The sequence below is a fragment of the Loxodonta africana genome, chromosome 3 (genome assembly GCF_030014295.1).
Source record: "Loxodonta africana isolate mLoxAfr1 chromosome 3, mLoxAfr1.hap2, whole genome shotgun sequence".
NCBI lineage: Eukaryota > Metazoa > Chordata > Mammalia > Proboscidea > Elephantidae > Loxodonta > Loxodonta africana.
In genome coordinates this window covers 26,701,395-26,716,550 of record NC_087344.1, presented here as the reverse complement: position 1 = coordinate 26,716,550, position 15,156 = coordinate 26,701,395, and the positions used below count along the sequence as shown (strand labels likewise).

Here is a 15,156-nt window from a genome sequence, read left to right as displayed (position 1 = left end):
GCAGCAGTTAAAGATCATTTTATTGAGGGGTAAGAGGTGAGGAGAGGTGGGGGGCAACTTCAGCCCCCCAGCCCCACCAGGGGGAACAGGCCCCCTCGCCACCTCCCTCCCCTCCCCCCAGTGGCTCCCCCTGCACCATGGGAGGACCTTGTGCAAACTCTGCCCTGGGGTAGGGTTGGAGGGTGGGCGTGAAATGGCAGCAGCTGGGGTGGGCAGCGGTGCTACTGGGTGCTGGGGGGTTTGTAGGGTTCTAGGAGGAGGGCTGAGAAAGTGTTGACCTTGTCCGCACCCCGCACTTCGTGGGGCAACAGTGGCAGCTTCACGATGTGGAAGTCTTCATATAGGTCCTCCATCTGTGGCCGGGGCAGAAGGCAGCAAGCAGTCAGGGGACCAAAGGGCAGGCAATGGAGTGTGGAGATGGCTGGGGGCTCCCCAGAGTGAGGGAGAGAATATGGGGCAGGGCCCACTGGGTCAGAGGCAGGGGAGCCAGTAAGGTCAAAGATGACTGGGGTGGATCTCCCACCCTCTAGGGTCAGAGGTACACAGGCCAGGGCAGCCACAGTGCTGGAGGGCCAAAATTTGAATGAAGGGTCGAAGTTGGGGTGAGGGGTGAAGGGTGAAGGGCTTGAAGTTGGAACAAAGAGCCAGAGGGTGAAGCAACAGGACAGAGAAGGCAGTAAAGGCTCAGAGATGTGCCTCGCCTGTGCCAGCCAGGCCCCTCCTTCCAGGGTCAGAGATGTGTGGGCTGAGGACAGTGATGGGTGGGTGGGCAGGTGGGTGGGTGGGCACACCTGGTCCAGGTACTTGGCCTGGATCTTGTGGCGGGCCTCACACATCTTGCAGGGCTTCTCAGGGTCAGGAAAAACGAGCTGGTTGACAATGATGTTGTGTGTGTCAATCTTGCACTTGGCTAGCTCCTGAATTAGCCGCTCTGTCTCATACAGGGACAGGAATTCAGCAATACACACGCAGATAAAGGTGGTCTGCTCCTGCAGGGCACAAAGGAGGACAATGGGGGCGAGTTCTGGCCCTGTCCCCCACTCCTCACGGCCTGCCTGGACTGTAACTTACAGGGTCCTTGAACTGCTCGCTGACAGAACGAATGACAGGCAGTGTCTCCTCCAGCTTGGAGGCCAGCTGGTCTGCGTTCATGTCCCCCAGGCCCAGCATGTTGCACATCTGTGGGAGGATGTGGGAAGACTTACTGCTTACCCGGGAGCCCATCACACACCCTGGGTTGGTGGGTCAATAAACACTTGGGGGGACAACTAATACCTCCCAGTGGTTAAAGGTGTGGGTCCTCGAGCAGGACCCTGGGGTCATATCCCTACTCTGCCATTTCTGGGGGACCATGACCAAAGGGCTTGACCTCCCAAAGCCTGTTTCCCGACCTGTAGAGCTTATCTCCTAGAGCTGCTGTGCTAGGTGACCTGACACATATAAGGTGCTTAGAACACAGTAAGTGCGCAATAAATGTTACTGCCTGAGGCACAGGTCCCCTTGTGGGACCACATTAACACAGGGGAGGGGTGCCGAGTGTGGGGACATTGGGCCTGTCATGATGACAGTAACCCATTAGGGCACTCTCATGATCTTCATTTGAAGCCCAGAGAGGCAAAGTGACTTGCTTGGAGTCACAGAGCTACAAGTGCAGAGAATCTGAACCCAGGCAGCCCGGCTCCAGAATATGTGCTCTCGAGCTCTGTCTGGGTCACTTAGTGGGTGGGGGCCAGGGACAGTGAGTCCTACAGGGTGATGAGATAGTACCCCCTGCCCCGTGAAAATCTGTCCCACACACTGGGAAGCACTGACTGAGGGGGGCATGGGAAAGGGCCTCTGTTCCTGCACATCTGGGGGTTTGGGGGCCCACTCTGCCTCAGGGGACGTCTGAATGGCCCGGGCCCCGCCTGCCTGTGAGATGAAGGGGCTGATCTGGTTCTTGATCTGCATGAGGCGGCCCAGGCCCCTCTCGACGATAGTGGGGAAGTTGAGCAGCCTCAGCGTGTGGCCCGTGGGTGCTGTGTCAAATACCACCACCGAGAAATTCATGCCCTTCACCAGCCTGTGGGGAAATGGGGGTCAGGGCCACTCTGCCCCCTCTCCTGCCCCAGCCCTGGCAGTGCCCTGCCCTGCCCCTCAGGCTGGGCCTGACCTCATGACCTCAGCGTAGCTCATGGCCTCGTCAATGCCTGGGAAGGCGCTCATGGCCTCCTGCATCATCTTCTTGCCCATGCTCAGCATGTTGTCCTCCTCAAAGAACTCATCAGGCAGCTCTGCCACGCCAAGGCTGGGGTCAATCTCCTGGGGATCGAGGGGACGAGACTCAGGCTGCTGCTACTGCTGGGTCCTCCCCACCAGAGCACAGGGCCAGAGGCAGCCCATGGAGGTCCCTGACCACAGGCCTTGACATGGTCCCTGCCCTCCGTCAGGGACTTACAGTCTCATGTAGACACACGAATGGTCAAACCATTACACTAACAGATGGAACATTCCAAACGGTGATCAGTGACGGGAAGGGGAGCCGAAGTCCACTGTAGGGCCTCTTCCCCAGTTGTTCCTTCACCTGGAACTGGCTCCCCCAGGTACTCCTATGACTGGCTCCTTGACCTCCTCCACGTCACTAACAGGAGCCTCCCCCGACCCCTGTCTAATGGCACAGCCACGTAGAACCCTGTGTACCCTGCCCTGCCTTCTTTCCTCAACATCGAGTCCCTCCTCACACCCCACAGGATTTACTTACACGCTTATCGCTTATCGTCTGCCTCCCCAACTTGGTCACTGCTGCGTCCCCAGTACCTAGAACAGCGTCTGGCACATGACAGCAACTCAACATCTTTGTGGCATCCATGAAGGGATGACCATCTCTGGGGTGGCTGGCCAGTCCTGGGGTCAAGGCCTCCCTCTGCCTCTTGGGTAACCTCTTCTATGTGACATCATGAGTACCATGGGGAAGCCCTGAACTCACTGGCCTCAAAGGCCACTCCCCTCCAGGGAGCTTACACCCCCATCACCTACCACAGTTACACCCCTGACAGATTATTCTTATCACTGGCCCCCCACACTGGTCACACCCCATTCTCTGACCTGAGCCTCCTTGCCTCCTGCCTCACTTATTTTAAACCTCTCTGGACCACCTCATGCCTGCACTGCCACCATGTTTTCATTGTTGGTGTCCCTCTTGGCCTGCACCCTTAACTAGCCCAGGCTCCACAGGCTGCCTTTCCCTCTGTAGTTAGCAAGATCCCCACCCTGGTTCTTTGCAGGTCTCTGGTATTGCCGTACTATGGGCCTGAATAAACCTGATGAATAACTTCCACCTTGCTCCCCATTCCCCATCACAAATCTCCAATGTGTGCTCAACCAACCAGACCATCCTGGGTCCCCCTTCTACCTGTGGTAGTGTTTATGTCACTTCTCCTCCCTCCTTAAACCTCTTCTGTCCCATTCTCCCTTTACTCTCTGCTTAGACCCTTACCTTACGGCTCAGTGAGAAAAAATAAGGCATCAGTTGCCAACACTCTCACTGCCTGTCCCCCCCACCAAAAAAAAAAAACAAAACAACCCAGTTCCCCTGCCTTCTCTGTGGGTTCCTGACACTGATCCAGGCCTGTGTGCTGGATGGAGCTCATGCCAGCCTGAGGGCCATCCTCTGCCAGCACCCCCGTACCCTCCTGCAGCATCACTGCCCCTCCCTGTCGGTGCACTGGCATCAGCAAACAAACCCGCTCTAGCATCTCCTCTCTCACAAAGCCCTCCTTACCCCACATCTCCTTCCAGTTGTGGCCCCACTTCTCAACTCCTCTCATGGCAACACTTCTCCAAAGAGTGGTTCCAAGCCACCGTCTCTATCTCCTCACCTCATTCACTCCAGGCAGGCTTCTCCCCTACTCCCAGGGAGGTCCCTCCAAAACTGATCTGCCTGCAAAAGCAACCTCTTCCTGCCAGAGACTCTTCCTGGTGCTCAGGACTCCACACTCTCTGGCTTTCCTTTGAGCCAGCTTCTTCTGGGCCTCCTTCACTGGCTCCTCCTGCTACTCTAAATGTTGAGATGCCTCTAGGCTTCTTTCTGGGCTTCTTTGTTCTCTCCCACTGTTATGACTTTAAGTATCACCCTTGGGATACTTAACTAAGCTACTCTCATGATGTCTCCACTTGGATGTCCAGTGGGCACCTTAGATGTCCAGTGAGAACCTTGCATTCACCATGGTCAAATAAAATTCTTTATTTGTCCCCTCTAAACCTCCTCCTCTCCTAGTCTTTCTCATCCCAGCTGCTCAGAAGACAACTGAGATATTATTTAATTCATCTCTTTCACTCATCACAATCAAGAAGTCTCATTGCTTTAGTTCCAAAATACACCCCAAATCTGACCATTTCTTCCTCAAAATTCTGCCCACCACCCTAGTCTGGGCTGCTGTCATCTCTTGCCTGATTGCTGTCATAGTCTTCTCACTTGTCTCCCTGCTCCCACCCTAATATCCACAGGACAGCCAGAAGGTGCCTTTCAAGACATGAATTTGGCCTTGACATTGCACTACTTAAAATGAATGACCTTACATTAAATTTAGAATCAAAGCCAAACTGCTCATCACGGCCTGTGAGGTCCTACACTATCTGGGCCTGGTTGGCCTCTCCACTCTTCTGTCCTTTCCCTCCCCTGGCTCACTAAGCTCTAGCCCTCTTGCCTCATTTCTGCTCCTGAAATAGTCCTCACTTGTTCCCTGTGGGTATGCTGAGGAAGAGGTGGAATCAGAAGAGACATAGGATGTAGGGTAGGCAGGTCATGGTAGCTGATGCTGAGTGTTCACAGGAGCAGCCTGGAGAGGCCTTTGCCAAAAGTGGGGAGCTGAGCTGTGCTCCACTCACCATGGCGAAGAGGTTGTCATAGCCTTTGACCTTGGTAGGCACCTTGGAGAACTTCTGGTCAAAAGCATCCGAGATGTTGTGGGCTGGGTCTGTGGAGATGATCAGAACACTCTCCCGCCCCTTGGACAGCTGGACTGCCAGGCTGCAGCTGGGCAAAGGAAAGGCCAAGAGGCAGGGAGTGAGGGGTGGGATTCCCTTGTTCCAAGGCTGCAAGGGTAGATGTGGAGCCCTAGGAGTGGGGAACTGGTGTCAGCAGAACCCTTGAGAAGACAATATGGGTAACTGCGGGATTAAGCTTCAATGCCTGCACGGGGACCCACTCATACCTCACTTATTGACTCCTCTAGCTGGGTACAGTAGTGAGGTTCAGCTGAGTTGGTCTGGCTTGGTGCCTACTGTAAAATCAGCATGGCTTGGCCCTCCTTCAACTTTAAGCTAAGGGGTTCCTTGCACCACTTGCCAAGCTCAGGATGGTTCAATCCACGTGTGTAACATAATTTGCGACCTCTCCCCCTCCTCCGAGTTGAGTTTGATTTGGTCCAGCTGACTGGGACAGCCTGATCATGTGCCCCCTCCCCTACTCTCCACATCCACGATCCCCCGCGGTAGGCATAGAATTGCAAGGTTCACCTGTCTAAGATAATCTGTCCCAGGGCTCCTGCCCCTACTCTGGGCTCACTCTGGTATGATCCAGCTAGTTGGGACATCTAAATGTCCCTCTCCCCACCTACCCCCTTGTGCGCTGAGCTCACTGTGGTTTGGGCCCTTGAGCCCCAAAGCGGATGGTCCAACTCAAAGGGTGCGGGACTGTGTTCATGCGTTGAGAAGGTATCTTCCATTTTCTCCAGGTAACTTCCGGAGAGTAAAACCCGGAAGACCCCAGCCCAGCCACCTCGCCCGGCTCTTGGTGAAGAGCCTGTCTCTGGCCTCCCTTCCGCCCAATGGTACATCCCACCCGTCTTCCCGGCCCCCCGCCACAACCTCCTTACCTGCAGGTTGTCTTGCCCACGCCACCCTTGCCCCCGACGAAGATCCACTTAAGGCTGCGTTGCTCGATGATGTTGCTAAGCGTGGGCTCCAGTGGTTCCACATCAGGCGCATCCTCGAACTCCTCTGCCTCAGCCCCCCACCCAGCCACCCCTGCCGCCATCTTGTAACCGGCTCACGTGAACAAGCGGAGCGCACCATGCAAAGGGCCTACGGGGGAAACTCCTTATCACATCCCCGTCGAGACCGGACACTTGAAATAATTTTCTCGTGGCCTGCCTCTTAGGAGCTAATAGAGACTATAATGCCAATGTCCTCCGTTTCTAGGGCTCACGTGGTCGACTTCACGTCTATAGTTTTGTAAAGACTCCCCCTGTCTAATTAACATACTGAGGCGTCCCAGTCTACTCCCCTTCTCTGATTGGGGTAGAAGTCTGGCAGCACACGTTTCATTGGCTATATCTTTTCTTACTTCCACCAATCACCCTCATGCTCCGGTGGCGCCAACCTTACCTTAGCAACCGGCCAAACACCCGCTCCATGCCCTCTCGGTGAGGTTAGAGCTGAAAGTCCGGTCTGACCACATTCCATTAGCTCGACTTCGTGTCGATCATTTCCCCACACCGCCTCAGGTCCGCCCTCTCTGTTATCCAATTGATTGTGAGCCACCTGGCTCCTGCCACAAACCAATCATAGACGGACTGACTAGTTGGCTGGAAACAGGTCCCCGGCTGCGAGTGGGTTAGAAGGAGAATAACTCCAGTTGTGGGGAAGGTCCACAGACCCTTGGCTCGTGCACCCTGAGCGCCCAGGCTAGGGAGGGCAGGGCAGGGCAGGGCAGGGCAGGGCAGGGACCACACCTGTAACTGCGCTCCTACTTCTAGAAGGGACTCTATCTCCAAAAACCTCCTGGCACTTTACTTTCAGTTCAACCAGGAGATTCCAGGGAATTCCTTGTTTGAATCTCTCTGCCCTGGGCTAAAACACAAGCTGTGTCCCAGACCCTTGGAGGAAACTCCAGTCCAGAAACATCTTTAGATGGGGTTTCCGACTTATAGCGACCCTATAGGACAGAGTAGAACTGCCCCATAGGATTTCCAAGGCTTTTTTAATCTTTACGGAAGCAGACTGCCACATCTTTCTCCCGTGCAGCGGTTGGGGGGCTCGAAAGGCTGACCTTTGGGTTAGCAGCCAGAGCACTTAAACCCACTGTGCCATCGGGGTTCTTACGGGGACTCCAGCCTAGAAACATCCCTAGCTTCATTTGAGTACTCCAACCCAGAAAATATCTGTAAGTCTCAGACGAGGACCCCACCTCACGGAGCCAGTTGTGTTCCCATTCCCAGATGAGAGTTCGATCCCAGAGACAAGTACCTGACCAGAGATATCCCCATTTTTAGTCGGGGAGTCCGGTTTAGATATACCCTCTAGACCTTGTTAGACACCGAAGTTCCGAGGAGCCACTTGAGCACACAGCCCCAGACGGGGTCCACTACTCTCACAGATTCTCTCTGGTGCCAGACACGGATCTAGCCTCGGAAAGCTAATCGGGGCCGCACTCCGGAGAGTCAGCTACGGCACCAGTATCATAGACGATGGTCCCATTTACCCTTGTACGCGTAACACCCGCCGCAGGCTAGCCGAAGTATAAAAGCCTGAGGGGCGGGGCGCCGACCCTCCGCTCCGCCCGGTAACACTCGGTATTCGCCCCGCCTCTAAGGCTGACGCCTGACTGCCAGACAGCTCTTCCCGACATGCATTGCCCGGGACGAGGCAAGTCGGGCGCCAAGCGCGGGGCCGTAGTGGCCTTCCCGGAGTCCTTTGCGCGGCACCTGGCGACAAAATGGCTGCCCGAGGGAGACGGGCGGAGCCTCCGGCCCGGGAAACGCCGGGGCCCGCGGGTGGCGGCGGCGGCGGGAGTCGATGGGCAGAGTCTGGGCCCGGGACGTCGCCCGAGAGCGGGGACGACGAGGTGTCTGGCGCAGGTTCGAGCCCGGTGTCGGGCGGTGTGAACTTGTTCGCCAACGACGGCAGCTTCCTGGAGCTGTTTAAGCGGAAGATGGAGGAGGAGCAGCGGCAGCGACAGGAGGAGCCGCCCCCGGGCCCGCCGCGACCCGACCAGCCGGCCGCCGCCGCGGGCCCCGGGGATCCGAAGAGGAAGGGCGGCCCCGGCCCCACGCTCAGCTTCGTAAGGAGCCGCGGGGGTGGGGGCGGGCACCAGGGCCTGCCCTGGCAGGGAGAATCCGAGCCCGAGAAGGGAAATCGGGATAAATGTCCACCTCCAGCCCCGGTGAGGGGCCCGGGGGTTCCCGGGCCAACTCTGAGGAAGTGGTACCGGGATTTCCGACGAGAGGGGGCTGGGGACCTCTGGAGCTTGCCCGCAAAAATCGGGAGCCAGGGAATTGCATTAGAAACAGCTCCAGGGATAAAGAAACCAGGATACCAGGATTCCTGTTGAGTGGTACCCAGACTTTGGCTATTGGGACCATCCCCCACTGTAGGGAAGGGGGCAAGTTCAAGTCCTGGAGTCTGAGCTGTGAATTGGAGACTCAGACCGCTTACTGTGTAACTAGGAAAATTGCTTAACTTCCGCGAGCCTCACTTGTCCAGTGTCCATTTATTGAGCTCCTTACCTTGTGCTAGGCATTGTACTAGGTTCTGGGTCTGCTAAGGTGAACATGACAGACCAGATCTCTGCTTTCCTGGAGCGTCTAGGCTGTCCCAGTCTCATTTTCCCTATTTACAAAAATGGAGATCATAGCATCTTCCGGTATGGTGAGATTAGCATGGGGCTTGTTTTATAACCAGAAAGAAGGGCTAAGTCGGTGATTCTTAACCAGGGGTGATTTTGGCCCCAGGCTCAGGGGACATTTGGCAAAATCTGGAGACTTTTTGGTAGTCAGAACTGAGAGTGGTGTTTTACCGGCCACTCCCACACTAAAGGATGATCCAGCCCCAAAGGTCGATTTTGCCAAAATTGAAACATGTTGGGCTAAATAAATGGTTTCTATATTTATTGTCAACTCTGAGCTTTGTCTTTGGTGTTGAGATTAAGTCCCTGTGGTGTGGAGACCAAAGTGTTAATATGAATACCAGATTGGAGATCGGGTCCTTGATGAGCTGTGTGATTTTGGGCAAGTGTGCTAACCTCTGAGCTTCAGTTTCTACATCTGTTAAAAATGGGTAGGAGAAAAGTCCCAGCACTGTGGGTCATTGAATGCCTCATTGAGGGAGTGGTGTTAGGCTGATGCCTGTAAAGCCTGCTGTAGCCCCTAGGGCACAGGAAGTCTTGGTAAGTAGGTGAAGATGGGGTACCAGGATGAAAGTCCAGAGTAATGGGACTTTTTTTGAGGAATTGGAAGTGTCAGGACCTGGATTGCAATGAGGAATGAAGATGGAGGCTGGGTCCCCCTCCATGAATAGGAGTAGCCGTTGTCACTGCCATTTGCTCATTGAGGGGCCATTACAGGAGCTCCCCCAAGGGGGCCAGGCTGTGTTAGGTGCAGGGCAGACAGTGTCGTTTGGTGGTTAAGGATGCTTCATGCTGCTCTGTGGCTTCGACCCACTGTATCTTGAATCCAGCTCCATTGTTTGCTGTCAGCATGACCCAGGGTCTGGGCCTCTCCTTCACAAAGACTTGCTTTATCCATAAAATGGGGATAGTTATAACCTCCATCTTAAGGTAACTGAAAATGAAATGAGAAGATACATTCAAAGAACTTGGCACAGGGCTTGGCATACAGTAAGTGCTCAATAAAGGGAACTGTTGCCACCTATGTGGTCCCTACAAGGGAAGGTGAGGCTTTGATATGGAAAATGAAGACAGCCCATCCCCACCAAAGCAGGTACTCTTCTTGCTCCCTGGGAGGGCAGCCCGTGGGCCCAGGACTGCCTGGGCATCATGGGCCCAGGGCAGGCGCTAAGAGTCGCATGTGCTCCTCTCTGATTGCTGCGCAGGTCGGCCGGCTGGCGGAGCTGGGCGCGGCGTCGGGACGGGCCGCCGGGCCGGGCTAGGAAGGTGTAGTGGGCCTCAGCGCCGACAGGGCGGGCCCCAGCTCCTGTAACCGTTGCAGTCTTCTGTCCCTTCACCCAGGTGGGCAAGCGCAGAGGCGGGAACAAGTTAGCCCTCAAGACGGGAATAGTAGCCAAGAAGCAGAAGACGGAGGATGAGGTGAGCAGGCTGGGTGTGGGGGCTGCCCGCATTGTCTTTCCCATCCAAGCTCAACTCTTGGCTGTTGAGCCCTCTCCCTGCCTGTCTAATGTCCGGGCTTTAGATGGATGTACTGGGTGGGGGAGGAGGACTCTAAACAAGGTTCCCAGTTACCTTGACCCTGCATATCTTGACCTCAAACCAGGCTCTTCTGGGTGACACTGAGGACCAGCTGTATCAGGACAGTCCTGGTTACAGTTCATGGCCTCCCTGGCATCCCATTCCCAACCCTCTTGCCCCCCCCCTTCCCTGCACAGGTATTAACAAGTAAAGGTGACGCGTGGGCCAAGTACATGGCAGAAGTGAAAAAGTACAAAGCCCACCAGTGTGGTGATGATGATAAAACGCGGCCCCTGGTGAAATGACCCCCCCCACCCCCGCCTGCCCATGGCCTCGGACTCTGCGATGTACATAACTATTTAATGCAGTGGCAGCGGCGGCAGCCTTCCCCCCCCCCCCCCCGGAGGACTTATACACAGAAGGAAACCGAGATGCTTCCCGCAGCCGCGGATGATTCTCCAGGACTCTTTTTTACCTTGAGCACTTGATAGAACAGTGGTTTACTGTCCCATCTCTTCCCACCTCCTCCCTCTCTGGCTTTCTGTCTCCCTCTTTTCCCACCCTCCCCTTCTTCCCCGTAGTCATCACTTCTGGGAAGTAAAGAACTTGATTTAGTGCCGAACTGTGTGGTTGGTTTGCCTTCTTTGCTGTCTCTAACCTAAGTCCTAGCCCATTGGCTGCCACTGCCAAAGCTGCATCCAGCTGTGTGAGGGACCCAGGCCCAGGGACCTGTCGTCCTAACTCTCCTCAAAACCCATTTCCCCCAGTCCTGACTGCTCTCCTATTGTTGGTCCTTAGGTTCAGTTTCTCTTCACAAACCCATTTTGGCTGGGCCTAAGATGTTCATTTGTTCATTCAGCAGATGTTTATTGAGTGCCTGTTGTATGCCAGGGCTGTCCTAAGCCCTGGGAACATGGCAAGCACAAAGAGACAGGAGAGACCATTTTGGGTGATAACTGCAAAGAACGGGATAGAAGCTTGAGGAGGTGGTTTTTGTTCTATTTCAGATGACATTTGATCAGAGCCCTGAGGGAGGTCAAGAGTGTGCTATGCAGTTCTCTAGGGGAAGCTGTCCCAGGTAGAGGAAACAGCCAGTGTAAAAAGACAGGTTGGAGAGTGCCTAGCTTTTCCAGGGAGCTTCAAGGCCATTGTGACTAGAGCCTGGTGATTGAGGCACTGAATGGAAGGGGGGGATGGATGGATGGCTGGGTGAGAATTTGGCACTTTATTCTGAGTGAGGGGGCCTTTACAGAGGGAGCTAAGGAGCAACATGGTATGTTTTGTATTTTAACAGGATCTCTCTGGCTCTGGAGAATAAACTGCAAGGGGGCCAGGGCAGAGGCTGGGAGACAGTGAGGAGCCTGGGGCCATCATGGGAGGAAAAGTGGTGGGGCTGGGGCTGCGTTTGGCAGTGGAGGAGGTGAGGAGTGCCAGACCTGGATTCTAGTGAAGCTGCTCCACCTGAAGCATGCTCGTAGCTACTTGGTACCTTTCCAAGGAGGCTGGAGGCTGCCTCACCCAGACGTATATACACTCAGAAGGAGAACAGAGGGGATTTTTGTCCCACAATGCAGACCACGGTTTTTGTCATGTCAGGGGTGGGGTATCTTAAAGGAAGTTTGACTCCCCTATGGCCCTCTAGTGCTCCTGTACCTTTGTACCCTCCTCCCAGCCCCACCTGCTTATCCTGGGTCTTAATCTCCACCAAGCCCACAAATGTTTTTGAAGATGCCCTCACTGGGGCCCTTACTTCCCAGTCCGTTCTCAAACCTGCCAGACGGGAAACAACATCTGGGCCCCCCAGCCATGGGCCTACCTCCTATGCTTTCCCAGGCAGGGTCATTGAGCAGACTCTGAATTCCATCCCAGTGCCAGGGTCCCTCCCACCTTGATTTAGGAGAGGACCATGGCTCCCAGAGCCTGGGAACTGGGGGCAGAGGGAGGAAGGGCACATAGCTGTTGTCCTGAAGGAGGGCTGAGGTGGAGGCCACCTGGCATCTCAAGCCGTGCCAGATCAGCCGGCCTGGGACCTGGGCTGTTCACTGATTTAACAAATGCTGAGCACCTGCCATATCAAGATACGGTAGTGACCTGAAGACAAAAACGTCTGTCCTCATGGAGCCAACAAGAAAACAAAATACAGAGTACATGCGATGGTTATATATTCTAAGGAAAAAAATGAAGCATGAAATGTGGGAACTGAGATGAGGATGGGAGAGAAGGCAATTTTAAGCAAGTTGGTCAGGGATGTGGGACAGGCAATGTGAGGATGTCCAGAGAAGAGGATTCCAGACAGAAAGAGCAGCAGGTGTAAAGACCCCCCCCCCCCCAGTTGAAACCAGCTTGCTAAAAAAACAGCAGGTAGGTTTTGGAACAAGATACCTGCCCTATTCCACTTCCCATTAAAGCACAGTAAGATTTGTCTGGGTTATTTTCCACATGAGCTCAAAGGTTTTAGGTATGGTGAGCTGTTCGGGATGGGTGGGGGGTGACTTTGGCTTTGGGGATGAAGTGGGATAAGGGACACACAAAGCCAAGGGAGCCATCTGTACCTCCTTCCTCAAAGCCACCAGCAGCTGCTGAATCTTTAAAAGGGAACTCATGAAGTAGGTCGTTCCTGCAGTGGTGCAGCTTCTGTTCTGGAGTGTCAGGAGGCAGAAGTTGACGTAATCCTTTCCCTGTGCTTACCAGCCCTGACCTGGGGAACGTCTGAAGGGGGAGAAGAATAAAATTTAGGTTTCAGTGAATCAAACAGCCCAGGCTTCGAACTATTCTGGTGCCTGTTAGCTGTGTGATCTTGGGTACGTCACTTAACCCATCTGTGTTTCAGGTTTTCTCTCTGTAAGATGGTAAAAAATACCAACGCATCTCTAAGAGTCAAGGTCTAAAGTAAACGGAATATTCATATCGTCAGCTTTAACCTTGACATTGTCTAAAACAGGTATAATTGCTGCTTCTTACGGTGAAGAAGTTGGCTTGTGTTTGGGGGCTGTGCTTGAAAAATGCTGTCCTTTTAACCGCGCAGTGTGATTAGATGCTCACCACAGAGACCATTGTAAATTGAAAGCCGTTTGTCTCCCATCTGGGATCACAGTTGGGTATCAGCTTCCTGAGTTTATTTTTGCACTGAGTGCTTCTAATTGAAGTTTGCCGTGCACGGGGCTGTTGTGAGACTTGCATGAACAGACAATGCTCACGCAGTAGCTTAAGAAACGGAAAAAAAAAAATCCAATTCGGCTCCCAAATCCATCAGCTGTGAAAAGGACAAAAGACTTCTCTCACCACATGAGGGCCAATGATGCGGACCAAGCAGGCAGCAGGGGCCTCTTTGTACTGCTCCTACTCTCCCTTCCCCTGAGGTTTGTACAGCTCTGCTGGAAACAACATAAAATTAAGGGGGTGAGCATTAACAAATTCTCTCCTGCATCCCCGGCCCATTACCCACGTGTCTCTTATCTGCGGCACTCAAACCTGACCAGAAGGCTCCTACCCTTCGCCCCCTCCCGGAACCTCCAAACCCAGTTCCAGCCCGGCAGTTCCACTCTCCCTTATGCTCAACATTCAACCAGGAAAGTCCCTAGACACCCCACGTTTGTTTCTCAGGCAGAGCCCGCAGCACGGCAAGCCTGGCGCTAGTCATGACGGGATTTGTAGTTTCAGAGCTCACGGCGGTGTCGAGAAAAAGGAGGCTTTTGTGCACGTGTCTGTCAATCCCAGTTTCTTTTCAGTAGAGCCGGTTGCCGTGGGAATCTCAGCTGCTCTTTTAGGGAGCCTTTTCCGACCCTCGGGGAGAAGTTTAGGGGCCAGGAGACTCTTGCCAACCATGAAAGGCACCAGTGCTCGGCGCAGAGATGTTTTATAAACGGAGCCGGGACTTATTTTGACGACGATGAAGTGGGCTTGAAGGAACCTGACCCCTTCTCCAGCTGGGGCAAAAATCGACCTTGTGCACTCCTGAGACTCCCAAAATCCCTCAGGACAGGGCAAGTTTGCCCTTTGGTTTAGAGCACTGGTTGATTCTAGTGAATATTGACACAGTGTATACGGAAGGGCTGAATACAAAGGGCGGGAATGGGTAGGTGGTTAAACTACAATTTTAGTTACCTTTATTTTTAATTGTAAAAATATAGGTAACGCACCATTTAAAACCACAGTTCACTGCAGGCCAGGCAGTGCTAAATATGGATTATTTCTGATCGAGCAAATTTATTCTCACGCTAGTGTGACAAGTTGGGAAACGGACTAAGAGTGGCAGGAGGTAACTGGCAGGGCAAGGAGGGGAAATTGGGACACCTCAGGGTTTCTAGCTCTTCCCAGCTTCGCTGTGCCGTCAAGAGAGAGAAAGTGTCCTTTTCTGTTCCCACATGGCAAGGAATCACAAAGATTCCTTTCTTTAAGACCCTGCCCCCCTTAATTTCCTGGGCTGTTCCAGGATCTATCCAACCTCAGGCAGGAAAAGGAACTAGACCTTCTGCTCCAGAGTTCATTATTTATTAGTTCATTTTATTTCAATTTTTAAAACTTTTTTTTCATGTTCTTGTAGAAATTGTCAAACAGTATAGGAAAATAACACGAAAGTGTCAGAGGCTTCCGCAGGAACCGCGCCCGTCTCAGGAACTCCCTTTTTGCGGCATTTTTTCCTTTGTCTCTAGGGTATAAATTTCACCACAGATTCAGTCCCTTCTTTCTTTATTCGCACGTAGTGTGTTTCTCTGAAGTACTCTCTGGATGGGGGAGGGAGGCACAGTTCAATTCTTAGAGGACGGTGTGGTGACAAAGGCTTAGTTGACCCAGGGCCTGGCCTAGGGGTATGTGGCTCCACCACACACTGCAAGTCTCCACACGCCACCGAACACCTGATTCCGGCAAAGAACTGTGGTCAGGCGGGTGTGGAAGAGGCTTGAGGTAACGAGGTGACGGGAGGAGCCACTGGCCAGAGAGGCCAAAAGACGCAGCAACTCTTCCGTCACGTGACCCAGCCATGACGGGGTCTGGGCCTTCCTCCCCACTAGGCCACGTGCGACGAAGGCGCC

At 53.8% G+C, this 15,156-nt stretch overlaps 2 protein-coding genes across 3 annotated transcripts; one reads left to right on the top strand and one right to left on the bottom strand.

Annotated features, from left to right (window-relative positions):
• Positions 1-93: 93 nt before the first annotated feature.
• On the bottom strand, positions 94-6,671 carry GET3 (guided entry of tail-anchored proteins factor 3, ATPase). The gene is made up of 7 exons (XM_003413068.4): positions 5,856-6,671; positions 4,867-5,014; positions 2,153-2,301; positions 1,912-2,062; positions 1,072-1,179; positions 792-989; positions 94-353 (listed from the first exon to the last, which is right to left on the bottom strand). The coding sequence occupies exons 1-7, from the start codon at positions 6,014-6,016 to the stop codon at positions 222-224; spliced, it is 1,047 nt and encodes a 348-aa protein (XP_003413116.1). The 5' UTR covers positions 6,017-6,671; the 3' UTR covers positions 94-221.
• Positions 6,672-7,636: 965 nt separating this feature from the next.
• On the top strand, positions 7,637-15,086 carry TRIR (telomerase RNA component interacting RNase). Of its 2 annotated transcripts, XM_003413069.4 has the most exons (3): positions 7,647-8,041; positions 9,947-10,024; positions 10,321-15,086. In XM_003413069.4, the coding sequence occupies exons 1-3, from the start codon at positions 7,697-7,699 to the stop codon at positions 10,426-10,428; spliced, it is 531 nt and encodes a 176-aa protein (XP_003413117.1). In that variant the 5' UTR covers positions 7,647-7,696; the 3' UTR covers positions 10,429-15,086. The 2 variants fall into 2 exon arrangements, with proteins under 2 accessions (XP_023408127.1, XP_003413117.1); XM_023552359.2 differs by having other exon boundaries at positions 7,637-8,041; positions 9,947-10,336.
• The last annotated feature ends 70 nt before the right edge of the window (positions 15,087-15,156 follow it).

What these genes read in the sequence shown, in the direction of transcription:
- GET3 (XM_003413068.4), bottom strand. Translation starts at nt 6,016, where the DNA reads ATGGCGGCAGGGGTGGCTGGGTGGGGGGCTGAGGCAGAGGAGTTCGAG. An exon ending in GTGGGCAAGACAACCTGCAG is followed by an intron (nt 5,015 to 5,855) that starts GTAAGGAGGTTG and finishes TCCTTTGCCCAG; the next exon opens with CTGCAGCCTGGCAGTCCAGC. An exon ending in AGGCCAAGTACCTGGACCAG is followed by an intron (nt 354 to 791) that starts GTGTGCCCACCC and finishes CCCCGGCCACAG; the next exon opens with ATGGAGGACCTATATGAAGA.
- TRIR (XM_023552359.2), top strand. Translation starts at nt 7,697, where the DNA reads ATGGCTGCCCGAGGGAGACGGGCGGAGCCTCCGGCCCGGGAAACGCCG. An exon ending in CCGGCCCCACGCTCAGCTTC is followed by an intron (nt 8,042 to 9,946) that starts GTAAGGAGCCGC and finishes CCCTTCACCCAG; the next exon opens with GTGGGCAAGCGCAGAGGCGG.